This window comes from Triplophysa dalaica, chromosome 17, assembly GCF_015846415.1.
Source record: "Triplophysa dalaica isolate WHDGS20190420 chromosome 17, ASM1584641v1, whole genome shotgun sequence".
NCBI classification, from domain to species: domain Eukaryota; kingdom Metazoa; phylum Chordata; class Actinopteri; order Cypriniformes; family Nemacheilidae; genus Triplophysa; species Triplophysa dalaica.
The window spans coordinates 17685776-17707500 of NC_079558.1; the positions used below are offsets into that span (position 1 = coordinate 17685776).

Genomic DNA, 21725 nt, shown 5'->3' on the forward strand with positions numbered 1-21725 from the left:
GAATGCATTACATGTTCTACTAGATAATGAAAAGCTTTGATATAACATTCACATATAATAAAAAAAGTTAAGAAATAGTGTAAAAATTAGTGTCCGTGATTGATTCTCCATAAACATTTTAAAGGACTCTTTACACACAAAAATCTTTACATTAAAGGGATAGTTACCGCAAAACTAACATTATGTCATCATTTTCTTACCCTTAGATTGTTCAAACCTGTATAAATTTCTTTGTTCTGCCAAACAGAATGGAAGATATTTGATGAATGTCAGTAACCAAACGGATCTCATTCACAATTTACTTGCATAGTAGGGAAATTAAATACTATGGGAGTCAAATGGGGATGAGAGTTGTTTGGTTACTGACATTCTTCCAAATATCTTTATTTGTGTTTAGCAGAAAAAAGACATTTATACAGGTTTGGGACAATCTGAGCGTTAGTAAATGATGACAAAATTAAAAAAAATTGTTGAACCATCCATACTATAATTCAGTTATTTTTGATTAATAGGATCTAATTAAATGAAGTTTTTCACGTTATGAAATGCTGAAAAACTTGTTTCAAGGAGAAATAAATCAGATTACGACAATGAAAAAGGTCTTGAACAGTATTTAATGTAAACCTGAAACTGTCATGCTGACACATGAAGGATATGAATGTATGAGAATCTTGATGGCTCCTCTTCTGACGATACTAAACGGACTGATAAAATACATCGCCGGTTCAGCAGTGAACCTGTAGATTGTGTTCCCCTTGCTTATGACAATAAATGTCTGCAGAGGAGATTAATGCAGAGGTTACACCTAATGAAAGAAGGAGCAGGTTTACAAACACACGGCATGTGAACAACACACGTGAGAATGAGACTGACTTTCTTTGATTTGTAGAAAGGGTCTATGTCCTCCAATGGGGTGTTGAGGAGGTTGTCTGGTGGGTCGCCATAGATCATGGGCAGGCTCTTCCCAGCCTCTAGGTCACTCCTGGGTGCCTGTAGCGTCTCCTCTGCCTCCTCTACTTCCTCCCTGCTGTCCTTCTCCTTGATGATCCTCTCGATCTCCGCCAGCGACTCCGGAGTGAAGTGGCAGAGCGCATTGATGCCTGTTGGAAGGAGATGGCTTGCCATCTTGGCATCGCGAAGAGACGCCACCTCACGGGGTATCTCCACACAGAGCTCCTGAGAGAGAAGAATGTACTGTGTGAAAAGAAAACATATTAGGACAACTTTATTAAAAAGTCATTTTCCAGTTGATATACTGACATTTTGTTTAACAATTAGAATTTTTATGCAATACCTTTTGATACATTTCACTGTTCTACACAAGACAAAAGACATCAAAACAAAAAAAATCTTTCAATAACTGCAGAACAAGTCAAACAGAATAACAGCATCACTCATAGTGACAAGAGAGAGACAATCATAAAGATGACCTTAGTTAAATCTATTTCTCTTTTTTTATTGCTGACATACATACTTGAAGTAATAAATCTTCGTAAGATGCCTGTGGATTGCCAGGAAAGGTCACATTACAAGCTGACCCTGAATGTAGGCTTGACAGACCAATGCCCCACAAAGTGCCATACGAACATCAGCCAGCCAAAGTGAGTCTGTCCGTCATGGACTAACAAATAAATGTGTCAAAGCGATGACAAAGTGCGTCCAAGAAGACAAGCTCAGAAGTGAGAGCAGTACTGAAGGAAAGCGAATGTTACCTTAATTTAGGGCTTTGCGATATTACAAATGAGATATGCGATAGCATGCTGCATGCTAAATAATGCAATATTCGGTACAATTAAATTAAAAAAGGGATTTTTTTTATTTTAAATTGTTATGAAAAAATTGTATAACCAAAAGGGCTGCACAATATTAAAGAAAATTTGTGATATACAATAATTTGCTAAAAAATGGTTTATGTTTATGAAATATATATTTAAAAACAGAAAATTATATAATCAACATACATATTTTTTTTTCTGATTATTGATCATCATCCACACTATAGACCACTTCGCAAGATGTAAACATTGGTTCAGAACAACTTCCGGTGTCAGTTCTATTTTTTAAATATCACATATATAATTGAAACTTTAAGATATTCGTTTTACATTTTGATTGGGTTAAAAATGTTCTGTTAGTTGCATTTTGTTAAATGTTGTGTAGTATTATAAACTGAAACTTTCAGTTCTTTTGGGCCATATTTGTAGCAGCGTTGTTTATGCCAGTGGTTCTCAAACTTTTTGTAATCTTAAACTTAGAATTTTAATTAAACCAAAAACTAATACCGTAATACAATGCTGGAACATCAATACTTTTGGTTGGTGGTCTTATTCTTCTGATGTTTGATTACATAAAATGTATGATAAATGTCTATATTTCATATAATACCACAAAATCTGTGCACCCCTGGATCCATCCTGGAATCCCCTAGGGGGCCGCAGCCCCCATGTTGAGAACCACCGGTTTACGTCATCCAAAGTGGTCTATACGTAACGTGATTTTTTTGATAATTCAGGTAACGCAAAACATTGCAATATATACACATGCAATGAACATTTGTGATATTTCAATAATTTCTATATATTACACAGCCCTACCTTATATTACTCATAAACACACAGGCCAACTCTCCAGTGCGACGTCACCAAACTACTTCAGTAGGTATTTTTTCCAAACATAAAATATTGTACCTTTTTGTGGGTACACCTAAGACCTACTATGTCCCTAAAGGTACAGTTCAATGTTTTCTTTGCTAACATTTTACTGTCCCCTTCATGTATAGTATGATGATGGTTTTATGATGATTTCTCAGACAAAACAGTGGACAGTTATGACACTGGGGAGCAGTCAGAAACACATACACACAGAGGAGTAAGCGTTTTCCCATAAAGGTCCAGTGTAGTGGGTCTGTACAGCACGCACGCACAGAACACAGATATGTTGGCCGTCCAGCTGCCGCTGGCCATCAGGGTTGAGCATTGAGTTACAAAAGCACGATGACTTCGCTCATTCCGGCCTCACTCGCTCAACACCAATAAACAGGCCATGACCAGGCTCATTTCCAACATCTCCAAACCAAAGCTCATCTCCAGCACCTTGTCTTACACACACCTGATTCTGTTCTCTAGCTTCATTGACAATCTGTAGTTACACAATATATGTAATGGGTTCTGTCCAAAATGCTGTATTTTGAAACCTCAGGGGCAACAAAGCAAGATTCCTTTTCACCTGTTATATAAAAAAAATGAAGTTTTGTAATAAAGTATATATAAAAGTTATCATGAAGTGTTGTAAAGTAGATAAGATAATCATGCAGGTTTGGACATATTATTTGAATATAGTATATTGACTTTTAATGGACTGTTCACCCAAAACCAAGAATGATGTCATCATTTATTCAGCCTCATGTCAGTCAAAATCTGTATGTGACACTTTCTGTCCATATAATGGAAGTTAATGGTGAAGTTAAAGCTTTTTGTGTTCTGCAGAAGAAAGTCATACAGGTATGCAATGACATGAGGGGAGTATTTCCTTTTTTTGTTTAAAGGAACAGTTGAAAATTGGAAAAAAGAAAATTTGTGGAAAACAACACCATGGTTTTGGTAATAAAACAATCTCAGAAGAAAGTATACAGGAGTTTACGTATGCACACAGTAAATATAAAGAATAGTATTATTATGAATAAATGTTTTTTAATATTGCATGGTAGTTACTGTAAAGCTTCACAGCCAATTCATAATTTACTGCAGCAGTCAAATAAATATTCAAGCATATCAACATATGTTTTGATTATTTTAAAATACATGAGTGTTTTGTACATGCATTATGTAGTATTTTGAAAATAAAGTACATTACAATATCTAAATCATAAACTGCTCAACCCTGTCATTTCCTTTTTTAAAGATGTTGCAGGTGGTAAATATGTAAATAAATATGTATGCACTGTTAATAAACACTGTTAATAAGCAAAAAAGCACAGTAAAAAAGTACAGTATATCATTGTATAATATTGTTTTGTTACTATAAAACAAATGACTCACACCATGAAACAGAATTTTGATCACATTGCCCACCACAAATATAAGTTTCTCACATCGATGGTAGTAAATTTTCCTAACTGGGAAAACTAGTGAGACTGTGGAGGATGCTAAACGAAGAGCTTTCTGACAAAATGGTGGACATATTAAGCAGGCATCAAGATATCTCATGTTACGGTGACACCACAGGATGAGACAAAATGCAAGCCCACCATCACCCCTTATCCAAACCTTCTATGAGCCTGAAGCTTTATTGTCATTTTTCTATATAGGGACATGGGGTGTAACGAAATGTCAAGTCTTACTGGACCACGCTGCTACAAATTAAAACATAAATATAAATTGACATACAACGAAGAAGTAAAACAAGTATAGACCTTAGCATATACTTTGTCTAACTATACATACACTGAAAGTAAATAATTATTACCTATGCATATGCATTTATCTGTTATTGTTTATTGACCCACATGTCATTTAAAGGGATACTTCAGCCAAAAATGAAAACTCTGTCATTATTTACTCACTTTCCAGTTGTTCCAAATCTGTATACATTTCTTTGTTCTGATAAACGCAGAGTAAGATATTTGAAAGAATGCGTATAACCAAACAGATTTCCCCACCATTGAATCCCATGCTAGGAAAAATTACTTTTTCTTTTTATCAGGAAGACATTTTGAAGAATGTAGGACAGCAAACCCTTCTGGGGCACTTTTGACTAGCATTGTATTTTTTAGGAATAAGATGTCTAATATAGAAACTTAAAGATGTGTCTAACTTGTCTTATAAACATCAGCCGGAATTCAGACAGATGTTTTTCAATAACAACAATAAAATCAATGAATATACACTGGGTATATTCAAGATATTTACTTCGCATCAACTGGTGTGTTTTTGTATGAGAATATTTGTCATCAGTGATTCAACCTCACATCATTGAAAACCGTATACTGTACGACTCTGAAAAACAGAAAATGTTATAATTGGTCTCAGTGGCTTTGTGTCCATACAATGAATGGAAGTCAAATGAGGGCAAATGTTGTTTGGTTACCAAGGTCCTTTTTTGGGTCCTGTAAAAGTGGAATGACGTGGTTGAGTAAATTATGAAAATAACCAAAATTATACATTTAATTACCATTTAAAAACGGTGTATTTTGTACAGCATGGCACTTCAATGATGTCAATAAATATTAATAACTAAGACACGTCATGCAAAGGGATGTATTATTCAGCACAACAATAAAAAAGTAGATGACAAAAGAAACACGACGTACACTAAATGGTTTAAAACAGGTCAAACTGATTTGCACCTGCAACCCAGTGTCCCCTTTTGCACACATTAAGGGAGGGTGCTGGGAGATCACATGATTCACCGGTGAAAGAAACTTAAAACCAACACCTTCTGCGTCCAAGAACATGTGATGCTTAGAACTTGTCCACACACACACACACACACACACACAGCAGACAAGAAACACCCTCTAATTCTACTAAATCTCCACCCAAAAGACATCCTGAAGAGGGCCTCCATCCATATAGTCATATCGGTTACAGCATCATGCACTCTACATGCTGCTTTCACAATTTATCAAAGCTAAACACTAAGCGAATAACCAGCTTTGGCAAAGAACCTTCAGACCAAATAATACAACCATCCGTTTGTATGTGAACAGAGGTAGCCTATCAAAAATCCATTAGGAATAACAAGTCATGAACTACAAGAATTAGGAAATTTTGTATTTACTGTAGCAGTCATAAGGAGTAAAATATGAATTACATGAGAGAAAGTCTGGATGCTCTTATTAAGGGTTAAACAAAATTTGATCTGTGTCCTTCTCATGAGTGTCTCGGGACCAAGAGCCCAAACGTCTCCATCATCCTACACCTCTGAACAGGGACACATGGATTAACAGCGGAGGAATGGTGGCGTACAACTGAGCACAACTCGCATCATCAGCCCAGCGCTGAAATGAAGACAGGGTCTATATTTAACCCTGACTCCACACTGTTGGATGGGAAAAAGAGTAGAGGCGCACACTCAGCATCTGCAGGAACAACAGATCTGACACATTCGCCGTAGAGGAGAAACACTGCGTATATAACGCACATATACAGCTATACGTTTATACCCTTTGGAAAATTAGCCATGGTTTGCCTAAGGACATTTTGTAGTCAAATCATAATAACCACAATTCTACTATGGTCTCTCACTACAATAGCCATTGTTTAACATTGACATTTATAGTACGATGGCCATACTTTTAGAACATCATGCAACTTCTATGAGAAATAAAATGAAATATGTATGAAATAATGAACACCGAATGTAGCAAAAGACCAAAATAATATAGACTACCTTAATAAATATAAGCATATATTTATGATTACAAATATGTGCCAACTCAAAATGTTCTTGTGACTACTGCTAGTAACATGCTTACAGTCATTTCTTTTAATCTGCCAAAGGTTTTACAAATATACCACTTGTGATAGAAGTCTTTACAAAACTCTGAATGGAAATCAATAAAAAACAATTGAGGACCAAACTTTTAGCATGTTCCCATTTTTATTTCCTAAAATCCAAATTGTCTGACTATTTGTCTCTAGAATCTGCAGTGGCTTTGCAGCATCATATAAATGATCCATTATGGATAAAAATCCCAATTTTATATCAAAATTTCATATCATATCGAACATCCCATGACACTGACATGACCATTAGCAAAAAGATTAACGTTAATAAGAAATGTACACACTAAATCAAAACAGATCAACATTTATCAGGAACCAAAGCAGCTTTCCAGGTATTTATTTAAACAAGCGACCTATGCATCATTACGCACAGCTTTACCTTTCTCCGTGAGGTCAATTTAATTCCCACCGAATCTTCAGGATTTTATTTTTCCTCCAGCTTCTGTGTGCTGATGGTTTTAGCAGCTCGAGCTCCAGCGCAGCTGCTGCTGACGCACAGGCGCGTTGAATGAAACCTGAGATCGTGCTGCAGGTACGAACATAGACACGACGCATCGAGCGCTTTGGCCCGTTGCTGGGATACGTCAACGGCGCCGCCATTTTGAGTCGGGCAAGACGAACAAGTGAAACTTAGAGCTCCCATTTTTCCTCAATAAAATAAAACAGTAACGTTTGCAGTTCTCAACCGATTTCAATGCTTTACTATGAAGTTAAAGTACAATAACGTTTAGTCTCAAATGAGAGATAATAGACATGGAAAATGAATTATCATAATACTGGTTATTGATTATTTCCCTACTATTCACAGTTACACACTTATTTGCACGGTGATGGATACAACATACAAGAGCTTGAGAACAGTAGCTTATACAAAGATAATTTATTTTAGGAGGTAGATATCAAGCTCCACTTGAGGCACTTCGGCCAATCTATGGCGTTGAATTCATTGGCGGGAGAGCGGAGTTTTACCTCAGGCACAAATCAGGTACAGTCTAGTTCCGTTTTCCAGTCACAATTTAAGATTGGTTTATAATTTGTTAAATAAAACAGATTAATTGGATTCACAAACTATTGTGGGATATTTAAAAACACTTGTTTTTACAGAATATATACGGTTCAATAGTAATACTGGTAGTATTGCCACCTACTCGGTAGGCCTATAAAGTAACATTACCGATTTGTTACTAAAACCTACTTAATGGTACAGTAGGCAAAACGTATTGATTAGCGTAACATATGTTGAAGTATAGAAGATTTATTCATTAAATAATAAGCAGTAACTTGTCTTACAAAAGCGTAGTGAAGTCTCTCCTCCATTGATTGTAAAAAGCTGCTTGTGGTCTCCGTATCTGCATGGTGGAGATGAAGTGTGTATTGCTCCATCTAGCGATTTTATACATATATAAAATTTATACATATACGAGGATGCAGACACACTTTGCAGTCTCCGATTATACTTTATATACATGTTTCACCATTCTAGTAGCTACTACCGATGGAGATGTGAATGTTCAACGAGATGAACAGAAGAGGAAAAAGAAGAAGTATTGGAGAAGGAGAAAAGGCCGAAGAGCAGCAGGCCAGGGTCAGACAGACAAGGCTACAGAAGCGGACGCTGTACCAATTTATCCAAATAATCACGTTAAGTAACAATGATAAGTTTTTGACTATATGTACAGTCGTGGCCAGAAGTATTGGCAGTGACATCAGATAAATGCTGTGTTTTCAAAGTTTCTGTTCAAGCTGTTGTGGTGTTTATTCACATGGTTTAAAGACGATTATGCATAGTGATCCAATGCATTTAAAGTAGTTGCAAAAAAAGCAACTCCCCATATGTCAATCCCATAAAGAGAACCTGTGGTCAATCCCTCAAAAAGTTAGTGGACAAGCAGAAGCCCCAAAATTTTGATCGGTTCAGAGTACTAATATAAGGCAAGAAATGTTCGCCATCATCAGTCAGGATTTGACCCATAAGCTGATATCCAGCGTGCCAGAGCAAATAACAGAGATTTTGAAAAACAAGTCCCAAAACTATTAATTTTGACACTTTGCACAAATTATGTTTTTGCCAATAAATGCTTTTTTAATAAATTAAGATATGGCAAATTAAGATATCCAGTATACCATAGAAAGGTGTGGAACAATAATCTACAAATACAGAAGCGGCAAATTTAGCAAAACAAAACTTTTTGCCACGACTGTACACTGAGGTTTAGGGTTATCTCAATTATAAATAGTTGAAATAATACCTTAAGTCTAATAGTTAGTGCTAGTTTAGACAATGAACCAATTGAAGCCATTAAAATGTAATTACAAATGTTGGTAACGCTTTACAATAAGGTTTTGTTTGTTAATATTAGTTCTTTCAATAGTTTACATGAACAATAAACAGTACTTCAATAGTATTTACTAATATTAGTTCTACCAGAAAGACTCGGGAGGCGAATGTTGAGTAATCAACATTTATTAGACAGCTTATAGAGGGCCAAGAAGTCCTCCACTTCCCGCCTTCAGATGAAGCCAACCCCCCTGGGGTTATATTGACAGGGACCTCCTGGTGGTGGTGGGGAGGATGGGGGCGAATCACTGTTGCTTCGACTGCGGACGTAGAAAGGGGTAAGTGGCGATCTTTTATGTTCCATGTTGGAAGGTGATTGGTTAGGTGTTGATTGGTAGTGAGTGATGCAGGATTGAGTCTTCCTGGCAGAACTTGCGCTGAAGCTATATTTCATGTTTATTTTAGCATTTATTAAAACACTTCTTAAATCAAAAGTTGTATCTGTTAACATGAGTTTACGCACAGTGAACTAATCCGAACAACAAATTTTTGTAATATCTAACATTTAGAAAGACTAATAAATGTTGAAAAACGATGTTGATCATTGTTAATTCATGTGAAATTGTTGTCAAGTAATGTTATGTCATGACAGATAATTATGTTACATGATGCCTGTCCAGAAATGAGAGTGAAATTTGCACTGTAGAACTCTGCTATACAGTACAAGTTTAATCGATAGATTTGACCTTTAATGTAAGTGTTGAGTATTTAATGAATATTGTTGGATTTAAAAAATCTTTTGTTTAATATTATTCCCCTCTACAGATGAGATTCCAGTACAGCCTGTTACTAGTGAAGCTGAGGTCCTCACTGCTGTTGATGTCCACCAGACTTCAGCCGTGACAGAACCTGGAGTCCTAGCATCTTTAGACGGCTCTGTATGCCGCTCGAATGATGACTGCTTCCAGTCCCTGGAACTTCCACTATCTGACTTGACTAGCAATGTCCCTCATCCTCTGGTCGTCTCTGGGTCTGACAGCAGTGAAGATTTCTTTCAGACCCCAGAACTTTCTCTTTTAGACTTGACTGGGAACATCCCTCAGCCTCTGGTCTTCTCTGGGTCTGACAGCAGTGAAGATTTCTTCCAGACCCCAGAACTTTCTCTTTCAGACTTGACTGGGAACATCCCTCAGCCTCTGGTCTGCTCTGGGTCTGACAGCAGTGAAGATTTCTTCCAAACCCCAGAACTTTCTCTTTCAGACTTGACTGGGAACATCCCAGTCTTCTTCCATGTCGCTGTCTTCTGGACATTGTCCTTTTCTATACGATTAAAATGTGATGATTTTCACAAGGACAAGTTATGTGTCAGACTATTAACCAGCTTAGACATGAAGGAATCTTTAATTAGCACTCTAGTGGTTTATAGCTAAATTGACTTACATGAACACTGTTTATAGGTACCTCATAGGGGTGTGCGATATGACGATATTAGATCGTGAACGATTAAAATGACTGCACGATCCGTTTTTTCGGGAAAATCGTTAAATCGTCCTATATAGTGCTGTTCTATAGAATTCGTCCACATACTTGCGATAGATTGCGCCATGTTAACAAGCTCGTATACGTTGCTTGTGAATTCAGTAAGATTAAGTGACGCGGTCAGTGACGATGGAGGGAAACACGGAGGACTTGGTCCCTAAAAAAAATTCTACATCAGTAATATTGAAATGGTTTGGGTTTTCCCCAACTGACACGGCCCAAACAACAGTTATTTGCAAATGTGGCAATGATAAGATTCGAGCGTCGTAAGGCAACACAACGAACCTTTTTAACCACCTCAAAATAAAAGGGACTGAAAGAGTATGCCGACAGTCAAATTATAAAGGGATCCCACGCGAGTAAATCAGGTACAACCAGGCATACGGAAACTAAAAGGCTTAAACAACGACTTTAGCGAAAGAACCATTTGAGAAAGGAACTCCGTATCCGTATGACAGAATGATCAAGCGCTGGAAAGATGTCACTGACACGGTCGCATTTTACCTGGCCAAAGACATGATTCCCATAAAGACTGTGGAAAATGAGGGCTTTAAAAAACTGCTCAAAGTCGTAGATCCACGTTACGAAATACCCAGCCAAAAATATTTATCCTCCACGCCCATTCCACAGCTTTACTCCGAGTGCCGCAACAAGATGAAAAACAAAATTCAAAATGTCAAGTTTTTTGCTAACAGCTGATTTATGGTCTTGCACTTGCATTAAATATTAACTTGATTAAAATATTTTTCAAAATATAAATGGTAAAGAGTATATTTTTATATGGGGACTTAGTTTGGCTGTATTGAAGCCCCTTTAATTTGCAAAATAGTCTTAAAACCAACTTGAAGAAGAACCGCGATAAAATCGTAAATCGTGATCTATCTGGAAAAAATCGTGATTTTAATTTTTTTCTAGATCGCCCACCCCTAGTACCTCATGATATTCAACAAGATTCTGGTAAAAATTATTTATGAACTGTTTTTTTTTACTTGGAGTAAAACAATTCTTGCTGTCATTCTATAATCAGATGTAATAAGAACAAGAATAGAGCAAGTTAGACACATTTTGTGAGTATTGAATGTCAGCCAGTAGGACAGTACTGCTAATGCATAGTATTTCAAGTCGACTACATTTATCTTTGAATAGAAACCAACTCCCACAAGTACGAGATTGGTGACCTGCTGGGTAAAGGAGCATTTGGATTTGTCTGTGAAGGAACACGTCTGAGTGATGGCTTGCAGGTTTGAATTTTAGCAATAGCTTACTAACAAATAGTTTTCCTCTGTCTTGTGCTTAGCATTTCTCCTAATATCTCAACCTCTCCTTTTTCAAGCATTTTTATGGTGTCGTATGTCCACTATTGAGGGAACTTGATTTATTGAAACAGAAAGAGCAACAAAGCATGCTCTCTATTGTTTTAAATGTATTACATGTCTGTTCAGGATGCATGTTTTAAACGACATGTGACACTTCTGCATGACTTAACTGTTAATATTCTTTTGTTCCTCAGGTGGCAGTTAAATTTGTCAGAATCACTAAGGAGGATAATATCAAGATCGTAAGTATACTGTACTGACTGTGTTTCAAAGGAATCATTGTTATATTTTTGTTTCAGCAGACACGGCTGAGCTAAATCCTTAAATGGGAAGCCACTTTCGTCTAATCACGATACAAATTGTCTTTCTTCTAGCCGGGTCACCCTGAACCCCTTCCACGAGAGGTCGCCCTTCAGATCCTCGTCAATAAAGGAGATAAAGTTCCGGAGATCATCCAGCTTCTTGACTGGCAGATTACATTTTTACATTTTACATTTAGTCATTTGGCAGACGCTTTTATCCAAAGCGACTTACAGTGCACTTATTACAGATCCATCCCGAAGGGTACATCTTGGTCATGGAGCGCCTTTGTCCCTGCGAGAATTTGTTATTATTCGTGATGCACAGGGGAGGCAGACTCGACGAGGGTTCAGCAGTGGTTATCATGATGCAGATAACAGTAGCTTCTAAGATGTGCTGCAGACGAGTAGTTTTTCACATAGACACCAAGCTGGAGAACGTCCTTATTTAACCACGCACATTTGATGTCAAACTGATAGACTTCGGGAGTGCCGACCTACTTAAGAGCTCGGATTACCAGAAATTCATGGGTATGTTTTATCAGTTTACACATGTTCGTTATTTCCTTTACATTAATACTATGACAATTATCCAGCTAGGTCGACATTTTTGTAATGCTGATTTGTTTCCTCAAGGCACAACGGAATATATCTGCCCTGAATACACCAATAATGGCCATTACAAAGCCAAGCCGGCAACAGTGTACTCACTCGGTGTACTGTTGTTCGCAATGGTGTGCGGGAGATTCCCGAAAAATAACACCCTGAAGAGGATCAACCAGAAGATTTAGGATCAAAACGGCCTTTCTACAGGTGAGATCAACAGAGCAACAGTAATTTGAAATGTTATAAAACAGAATAAAGATACGTAGGAGAAAACAAAATTGGTGATCTTTAAGAATTTCAAAGCAGGTGTGTAAAGTGACTTTCAGATGAATTCACAGTTTAAGGTTATAAATGCCTCTTCCGTCTTTCCACACAGATTGCTGCAGTTTGCTTCAGGCGTGTCTGCAGGAGAATCCTGAGGAACGCATTCAACTGGAAGAGATCCTTAAACACAAGTGGTTTCGCCGCCTAAGTTTTGACCACGACAGTCAGGAAGAGGATGAGGAGATTCTGGAGGATTAAGAGCAGCATAGCTTCAGAGGGTGAGTTTACCTCTGTTTTTATCTGCACAACTGTGTCACCGTTTGTAATGTCTCTTTCTTCAGGACATTGTCCCTTTTATCCTGATAAAGAAGTGTACTTAGTCTTGTAGTTGTTTTAAGATCACATAACAGACAAATATTGTTCAAATAGCTTTTGATATGGTCTTACATCATCCAGTAGGACAATGCTGCTAATGTCGATTACATTTATCTTTGTACAGAAATCAACTCCTGCCAGTACAAGATTGGCAAGATCCTCGGTAAAGGGGGTTTTGGAAAGGTCCATGAAGGCACCCGTTTGAGCGATGGCTTGAAGGTTTGAATATTTTTCTTCTGTCTTGTGCAAAACTTTATCACATTTCACTCTGTCCTTTATCAACAACTGTGTGCTATATTCACTATTTCGAATGCATGTAGACAGACTAATCAAACATGTTTTAAATTTATTACACGTCTGCTCAGGAGGAAAGCTTTGCACGATAGGAATTCTGCATGCTTTTTATGATTTTTGTTTTTCAGGTGGCAGTGAAATTTGTCACCAAGAGTGATGAGGATGAATATATCAGCATTGTAAGTAGGCCGTAGGCCTACTGATTGTTATTCGATTGAAAACATCTTCAATGTTTTCGTTTTACGTCTGTTGACTTCGGTTTGACTGATTACTGAGGTAAATATTTGTTTGGAAAAGCACCTCCATCTAATCATAAAAAATATATATTTTTACCAGCCGGGTCATCCCGAACTTCTGATGCAAGAGGTGGCTCTTCAAATCCTCATCAGCAAGGGAGACAAAGTTCCAGAGATCATTCAGCTTCTGGACTGGCAGGAACATGCGGATCGTTACGTGATGGTCCTTGAGAGGTTTGCTCCCTGCAAGGATTTGTCAATGTTTCTCAAAGAAGATGAACTCGATGAGTACTTAGCCAACATAGACATGTTCCAGGCAACCAGAGCTGCCTTAATCTGCTGCAAACGAGGGGTTTTACACAGAGACATCAAGCTGCAGAACCTCCTCATCAGCACAGACTGTCAGGATCGGGGATCGAACTCGGGTGTGACGAATCCCCGATCCCACCACTGTGCCACGAATGACAGTGAGGGAAACCCAATTGCAGGCAGACACAAAGGCGGTGGTACGGGTTAAACAAAGGATATTTATTATATATATATAACAAAAAACAGGAACAAAACAAAAACCCACGAGGGGGAAAAACAGATCCAGAGAATATATTTAAACAAAAGAACAAGAACTAAATAAACTACAAAACAAACACTTGAAACAAACACTTAACCAAAAATTACTAGAAACAGAGAACACCGGGAACGAGGAACAAGCATTAAGCTGAGGAAACTGGAAAACATTGAACACACGAGGTAAGACGTACAATGAACCAGCACAAGACAATGAACACGAGGATGTTATAAAGGGGAGCAAATAAAGAGGGGACAGGTGCCAGGGATCAACTAATTAACACAAACTAGGAGACAGGAGGGTAGGAACAATGACGCAGACTAGAGAAACAAAGGATCCTGTATGATTCCACCTCAAGACCTAGAATTACCTAACAAGAAGAGGTGGAATCATGACACAGACACCTTTGAAGTCAAACTGATCGATTTTGGGTGTGGCGATCTACTGAAAGAATCGGCATACGATTCATATATGGGTAAGTCACTTCAAGTCTTTACATAAAATCGAAATATGTCAGCATTCAGATTCAGTTCTTGGCTCAATTTTAGTGTAATGGTAGTTCTATGAATCACATAAAATCTTGTATCTTTCAGGCACAGAGGACTATACCTGCCCTGAATTTTATGAAACGGGAGAATATCATGGGAAGCCGGCGACAGTGTACTCTCTCGGAGTGCTGTTGTTAGTCATGATCTGTAGGAGGATCCCCAGCTCTAAGGACTTCGACAGAATCAACCAAAAGATCTGGTGTAAAGACGGCTTTTCTGAAGGTGAGATCTTCATCAGGCCAACTCTAATACAGAAGATATAAAACACGTGTCCAATTTTATCGTAAAACACTTTGAATGAGACATTCAGTCACAGCAGGTGTAAAGTGACATTGAAATGAATTCACAGTTTAAGGTTAAAACGCCCTCTTCTTTCTTTCCACACAGAGTGCTGCAGTTTGGTCCAGGCGTGTCTTCAGGAGTATCCGAAGGAACCCATACAACTGCGACAGATAATCAAACACAAGTGGTTTCAGGTACTGTGTCTAAGATCAGATTTAAGATTTATACATTTTTAAGTGTTTTTCGGTTTGGTGCTGGGAGATAATTTGTTTTAATTATTTTCATTCACTGCCCCAACCCCCCCTGCAGACCCCACTCGATCCAGATCCAGGCGATACTCTGTCTGACTCAGATGAGGATGAACTGCCGCTCGCTTCATTCAATCTGGCTATTGATAGATCCAACTATGAGATATGGCTTGTAGATCTTATAGATCTAAACTTTGAGTCCAGTTTCACTAGATCTCTCTCCGTCAGGAACAAATTACACCTGGAGATATCAACTCCGTTGTTAGTCAATCCTTTAACCCAAACAACAGGGAGATATAGAGCTGAAGGGAAGAACAGCAGGCAGGAGACGAAGTAAGTGATGTTAAATAGACAGACAAATGATTTATTGAATAATCTCAGTTGTGTGTTGATGCTCAGTCAAGCTCTGCCAAACTTCGTCTGACTAGAAACAGATTCAATATGTGTTTTTAACCATTCAAGATTACAGTATCAAAACATTGTCTCATGACATTATTATGGACCTTGAGATGGAGACCAATGGATACTCATATCAGTATAAGACACAATACAACTCCCAATGAGGTTAAACAACAGGAAAGTAAAGAGCAAATAATATGAATAGAAGTGAATAATAAAATAAATGAATGAATACATATGATGAATATTGTAATAAATGTGATAAATGAAATAGAATAATAAAATGAATTAAACAAGAAACAATGTATGTTTCTATCAAGATCCATCACTATGAAGAAGCTGGAGGATGAAGAAAAGCAGTTTGAGAATCCAGGGTGAGTTTACTTCTGCTTCTGATACGCCGTCTGTATTTTGATTAAAGATACCATATATTATTTTCAGATATTTTAAGATCATATAGAATTAGAATAAGATTAGAACAAGTTAGACAAAATTTTTTTTAAATAATTTTGGATGAAGTATTGCATGACATCGGATAGGAAAGTACTTAAGGTATTAGATTATCTGTTAGTTTAAACCTTAGCTTTGGTGCTTTATGTTTGTACTCCTGATGCCCAGTCTCACTTTGCTGTGAAATGTGAGCGTGTTAGCAAGTCAATCCTGTTGTCATTGTCATATATTTAGACAACACTGTAGAGTTTTGTTAATTTCTGGTCAATGATGTGGAGAGATATGTAAACGATAAAATTACATAAAAACGACATAAATGCTTAGCAGTTTTGAAGTATAGTTTAATGGTAACAGTATCATTCATTGCATGTTTCTTCACACACTATTTACTCTTTTGTACACTGCAGTGCTACAATTATACATTTTATTTAATGGTCAAAGAATGACCCAAACAAGACCACAATGAAGATCAACTGGATGTGACTAGGATGAATGAGACAACTGACAATAATGAGTTGGATACTGATAGTAATGTCCTTTTCCATATAGACCAAGCCCACCCTCCCAAAGGATTCAGAAAAGTAGAATAGAACTACAGGTAAGTGACTCTGATAACTAGAAATACCAGAAGAAAGATGGGGGTAAACAGGATCGATCGACACAAAGAGGTAATAGTAGAGAACAGGTAATAAGTAAAGAAAGGAGTCTGTCTTGTTCTATAAGCTGTTTATTAAGTGTTGATATTACTCTGTAGCTGATCACTAGGATGTTTTATATGGTTGCTAGACATTGCAACAATCAATTTACTAGGTGTTGCTAAGGTATTTTAATGTAGGTTGTTTCTAGGATATTTTGTTTGGTAACTAGGTGTTGCCAGTCTAGGGTTTTGTAGCTGGTTACTTGTGAGATCTGTGTGGTTGCTAGATGTTGTTATTTGATTTGCGTCAGAGTACATGCACGCTAGCATTCGAACGCACGCATATCCCAACTAATATCCGCGTGCCAGATAGATACTACTATATGCATCCAAACTTTAACCATATTACTTTTCAAATTAAATGGCTGATTTATTGCAAACCCTTGCGATATGCACATTTCCGATATTTGCGATATTTTGTTATATTGCACAGCCCTAGATCCAATTAATATTAATATTCTCGAATTATATACTATGTGACCATATTTTTCATTTTAACACCAGATGTATATATCAGTTCAAAATATCGGTTATTGGTCTACTTGACCTGTAATAATCAATATCGACATCGGCCCTGAAAAACACATATCGGTCGACCTCTAGCCTAAACCTAAGAACTACCTTACTAACTATTAATAAGCAACAAGTTAAGAGTTTATTGGGGAAAAAGTCGTAGTTAATATAGAGAATTGCCCCCTATACTGTGTGACCCGATAAGTTACCTGGTTGCTCTACTTATTAAGCTAACCAAAATCCACAATAAGACATTTTTAAGATATTGATTTCAGTAAAAAATGTTCTGCTAAAAAAAAATATTAATCTCTCAAAAAAATAATATTGAATTTTATTTTAAATGACAAATGCATTTAAATAAATAAATAAATTATAACTTAAAAAGTTTTAGAATTTGAACCCTTTAAATACCAGTTTGTTTACATTTTTATGAAACAACTGAATAATTCTAATTATTTTTCATGATGCAAGTTAAAAAAACTCTCAGATGATAACTGAAAATGAATGACTGTTTGGTAGAGTTTTAACCCTTTTTAACCCTAGTTTGTTTACATAATGCTACATGTACAATCTATTATGCCTTTATGGTGAAAACTACTTCTACATGAAACTCAAGTTCACCTTTTATCTCAGTAAAAAAAAAAATATGCAAACAAGGAAAAAAACATATTTGCATAGAAATTTTATAAAATCTCAGTATGCTACAGTAAATTGAATATAAGGAGTTGGATTTGTGATAAAATATGTTATTCTTTCAAACTGTAAACCAAACACACACACACATTTTTTCAGTAAAAAACATTCAGATTACACTTTGACATATACAGTGTTTATTGAGATCCAAAACTCGTGCGCATGAAAACTACACATGTGCATGTGAACACAGCTAATACTTTATATTATAAAGTGTTAAGTGTTCAACTAAATGTTTAAAAAAATACAGCTAGCGTTACAGCCAAATGTGTTCACATAAGGCAAGTGTCTGGTCGTTGCTTAGAAAATAAATGTTTTAAAACCCAAAGAATGTTGTGGGTTTCTAGTTTCTAGTTTCAAGTTCAAAGTATAATGTTTTCCCTGTAAAAAATATATATTTTTACCTGGTTACAGTATTCTGTAAAAATACAGTATCTGGCTGGCAACCCAGCTGCCAGTATTTTACTGTAATTTTACAGTGAAAAGTTTTACAGTGAACATATTAAACATATTAACCGAATGACGGCATTTATTAACAGTCCAGAACGATTTCATGAATTAATTGGTCAAAAGGTTTCCATTTCTATTGTAGTGAAAAAGTTTCTCCAGTCTGGTGATCGACAGAAAACTCGGGCTGTACAAACTCCATAAGATTTTTAAAGCCCTCTCCTTCGACAAAGCCGATCGGAAGCATACCCTTAGCGATCATCTTAGTTATTAAAGCCGTTATTTGCTCCGCCCGTCTGGCATCCAAATTGGTTGGTCTGACCATAAAACTAGCAACTGATTGCTGACCTGTGGATGGACCTGCTGGGTGCTCCGGCCTCAAATGAGTGTGCATCGTAGTCGTTGATCCATGATAAGCCAGCTTTGCATTGCAGAGTTTGCAATGCACTTTATTATCATTCATTTTATTAAAGGACCCCCACACTGAACTCATTTTTGACACGGTCTCAATTTATCGTATCCATTATGCCACGCGGGTCTACAGTGTGCGTAACTTATTTAACAATTGTTGTGAGACATTTTTTCCCTCTACTGTCTCTTGATTGACAGCCTTTGAGTTTATGGTGCGTTATTGGCAGCGCCACCCTTTGGTTACATGAACACGTCAAACGTGAAAACATGGCGATTTTTTTTTTATATCACACACACTATTCAAAATTCTATAATTAAATTAATTAATCGAATATTCGAAAATTCGTGACTCATACCTACTGTATTCTGAAATGTGCTCTACCTTGTCATTGACTACATTTACACATATACCACTAATGCGATTATTTCCAATAATCAGAGTAAAGAATTAATTGCAGTAACAAGTTGCATGGAACACCTCTTTGCTCCCGTTTACATGAAAGTTTTTTAGTCTCGATTATTTGCTAAAATACAAAGCACAAACGATGATCTCCGATACAGTTTGATCTAAATATTGCGATTGAGCTCATAATCGTAGTAAGAACAATCTAAGGTACAAATTTGGCATACAACGGTTTTAATTCCAATAAAATGGCATGTAAACAACCTAATCGCATTTACGCTGCTGTGATCAATGTGCTTCTGTTACGCACCTTAAGCACAAATTCACAGAGGTCTGACTCGAGTCACAATTTTCAGGACTTGAGACTTGCTTATTTGAAGAAAGAAAACGACTGGACTTTGACCTGAGAGCAAGTGACTTGAGACTTGACTTGACTTTAACTTTAAATACAGTAAAATAAAGTAATACAATTGATAAAAAATAATTATTGTGACTCTGCAGCCCTAATGCCAAACATGGCATACATCAGTCAAGATCCACAAATAGTCACGATTTTACTATAAGGACCTTGACCGTGCCAATAAAAAAGATTTGCCAGATGCAGAGTATGCAACGCAAGAATGTCTGACACGACAATCACAATGTCAAATTTCATCCGAAATTTCAAGAACCACAAGGAAAGATAAGAAAGTAATTTCTTCAAAGTCAATGTAATAAAATGATTACTGATTTAATTAATGAATCGTTTCTGTTTGTCATAATTTGGCCTTTTTTCTTTTTTATTAGTATTGGAAATGTGATCATCGATCTTCAATGATAGGCCTACATCTCATCTCTAATAGAATTATTGAGGAATTTGGATATAACAGTGGCGTAGCCCGAATTTTTATGTTGGGGGGCATTTTAAAGTGAAGGGGCTTCTCTATATAACATGCGGGCTAATGTCTATATTAAATTTGTGCATTTTCAAGTGTTTATTTGAACTGCGAGTGGAAGCTGAATAGCAGCTCGCTTATACTGCCCGACAGGCTGATGGACACGCCGGTGCGGTCACTTACTCTTAAAAAAACTCTTTTAAACCTTTTTGGTTCTACTGACAAGAATAATTTCATCATTCGAATCTTATAAATGTCTACTTTTTTTGTGTACACTCACAATAACACCAAAAAGTTTTGTGCTGTAAACTAATGAAAACATTTTAAACAGAATACAAATATTCTGAGATTATGTATGAAACGTGCATATTGCCCGTCAACTGCAGAGATGACGATTAGGCATCATAACTTCATCATTGGGCTGTATTAACATACATTTTATTTATAATATATTATATTATTTATATTACATTCCATTTATATGCCTTGCCTTGCCAATATATCGGCAAAATAAAAAAGATCAGTTCATTTTGATTAACGAAATTAAAGATCGAAGTCAATAAAATGATCCGAGAATCCCATCACTAAATGTAAATTCCCTACCGTGTCCTTTAATGGACAGCACAAGTATTACAGCATCATATATAAATAACATATTATAGGCAGATTTTCATTCACAATACCTAGTTTATAAGCTTCATAGCCTCAATGTAAACCCGGATAAGTTGGCAATACTTAAAATGTTTTAGTTTTAGAGGTCCGTGGTTTAAGTAAGAATAACTTTTAAGTTTTGGTGTGTGTCTCTTTAAATGCAAGTTATACGAGTTGACGAGTTGAGGAGTTATAACGGCAATCAGTGTTTGTACTGTTGTACAGCAGGTGGCGCTATTACACAACTTTGGGAAAAAGTTCCAGAATCCCAGAACATAGAATGAATATGTTTTAGTGGTTTTTAATGATTGTTCTGAGTGTAATCATTCGAAAAACAGCACGTAACAGGTAGCACGCCTTTATACAGAATTAAGCAAGGGTCAAGTCAGCAGGATGTGTTTGACTTTAGGCGGGTCTGAGTGGATTGTTATTGCGGTGCGATTTTAGAGCATTCCCGATGCAGTCCTCTCATCGTATGCAGTCCTGGATACGATGCACCACCGTACCCAGTAACAAAATGTCTTATTATAACGGATTCTGGCTGGTTTTGCCAAGTGGATGATATCCTTTGGACAACATCATGTTGACCCTCGGTCAACATTTTAAATCAACCAATCAGATTTCAGGAATAAGTTTATTTTAAGTTTAATTTTCCAATCAGGATTAGGTGCTTCTAGACCATTGTTTTTCACTCATCATTTCCCTCTGATTCTAGGGGTAAGTTATGGGTTGAGGTTTTATTTATAAAAATGTTCTCCTGAGGACATCAACCACTTGGCAAAATCAGGTCGAGCAACGGATTCTATAGTCATTTCTTGCATAGCACCGTG

General features: G+C 36.8%; 2 protein-coding genes and 1 pseudogene across 7 annotated transcripts in view; 2 read left to right on the forward strand and 1 right to left on the reverse strand.

Annotated features, from left to right (window-relative positions):
• Window positions 1-608: 608 nt before the first annotated feature.
• Window positions 609-8087, reverse strand: LOC130438666 (sodium channel protein type 4 subunit alpha A-like). 6 transcript variants are annotated; one of them, XM_056770705.1, is made up of 4 exons: window positions 7982-8087; window positions 7797-7889; window positions 874-1194; window positions 609-775 (listed from the first exon to the last, which is right to left on the reverse strand). In XM_056770705.1, the coding sequence occupies exons 1-4, from the start codon at window positions 7982-7984 to the stop codon at window positions 614-616; spliced, it is 579 nt and encodes a 192-aa protein (XP_056626683.1). In that variant the 5' UTR covers window positions 7985-8087; the 3' UTR covers window positions 609-613. The 6 variants fall into 6 exon arrangements, with proteins under 6 accessions (XP_056626683.1, XP_056626686.1, XP_056626685.1 ...); XM_056770709.1 differs by having other exon boundaries at window positions 673-805; window positions 7982-8079; XM_056770708.1 differs by lacking the exon at window positions 7982-8087 and having other exon boundaries at window positions 874-1176; window positions 7797-7973.
• Window positions 8026-13042, forward strand: LOC130439449 (serine/threonine-protein kinase pim-2-like; annotated as a pseudogene).
• Window positions 12999-21725, forward strand: part of LOC130439450 (serine/threonine-protein kinase pim-3-like) — a 9442-nt gene continuing 715 nt past the window's right edge. Inside the window, exons 1-7 of the mRNA XM_056772068.1 lie at window positions 12999-13086; window positions 13308-13402; window positions 13606-13656; window positions 13814-14114; window positions 14679-14753; window positions 14872-15048; window positions 15214-15302. Of these exons, the coding sequence (XP_056628046.1) occupies window positions 13044-13086; window positions 13308-13402; window positions 13606-13656; window positions 13814-14114; window positions 14679-14753; window positions 14872-15048; window positions 15214-15302 (831 nt within the window). The 5' untranslated portion in view covers window positions 12999-13043. The remainder of the gene's footprint in view (window positions 13087-13307; window positions 13403-13605; window positions 13657-13813; window positions 14115-14678; window positions 14754-14871; window positions 15049-15213; window positions 15303-21725) is intronic.

What these genes read in the sequence shown, in the direction of transcription:
- LOC130438666 (XM_056770705.1), bottom strand. An exon ending in AGAGACTTCACTACGCTTTT is followed by an intron (nt 1,195 to 7,796) that starts GTAAGACAAGTT and finishes CTTTTCACACAG; the next exon opens with TACATTCTTCTCTCTCAGGA. An exon ending in CTTTCTACAAATCAAAGAAA is followed by an intron (nt 776 to 873) that starts GTCAGTCTCATT and finishes TCTCCTCTGCAG; the next exon opens with ACATTTATTGTCATAAGCAA.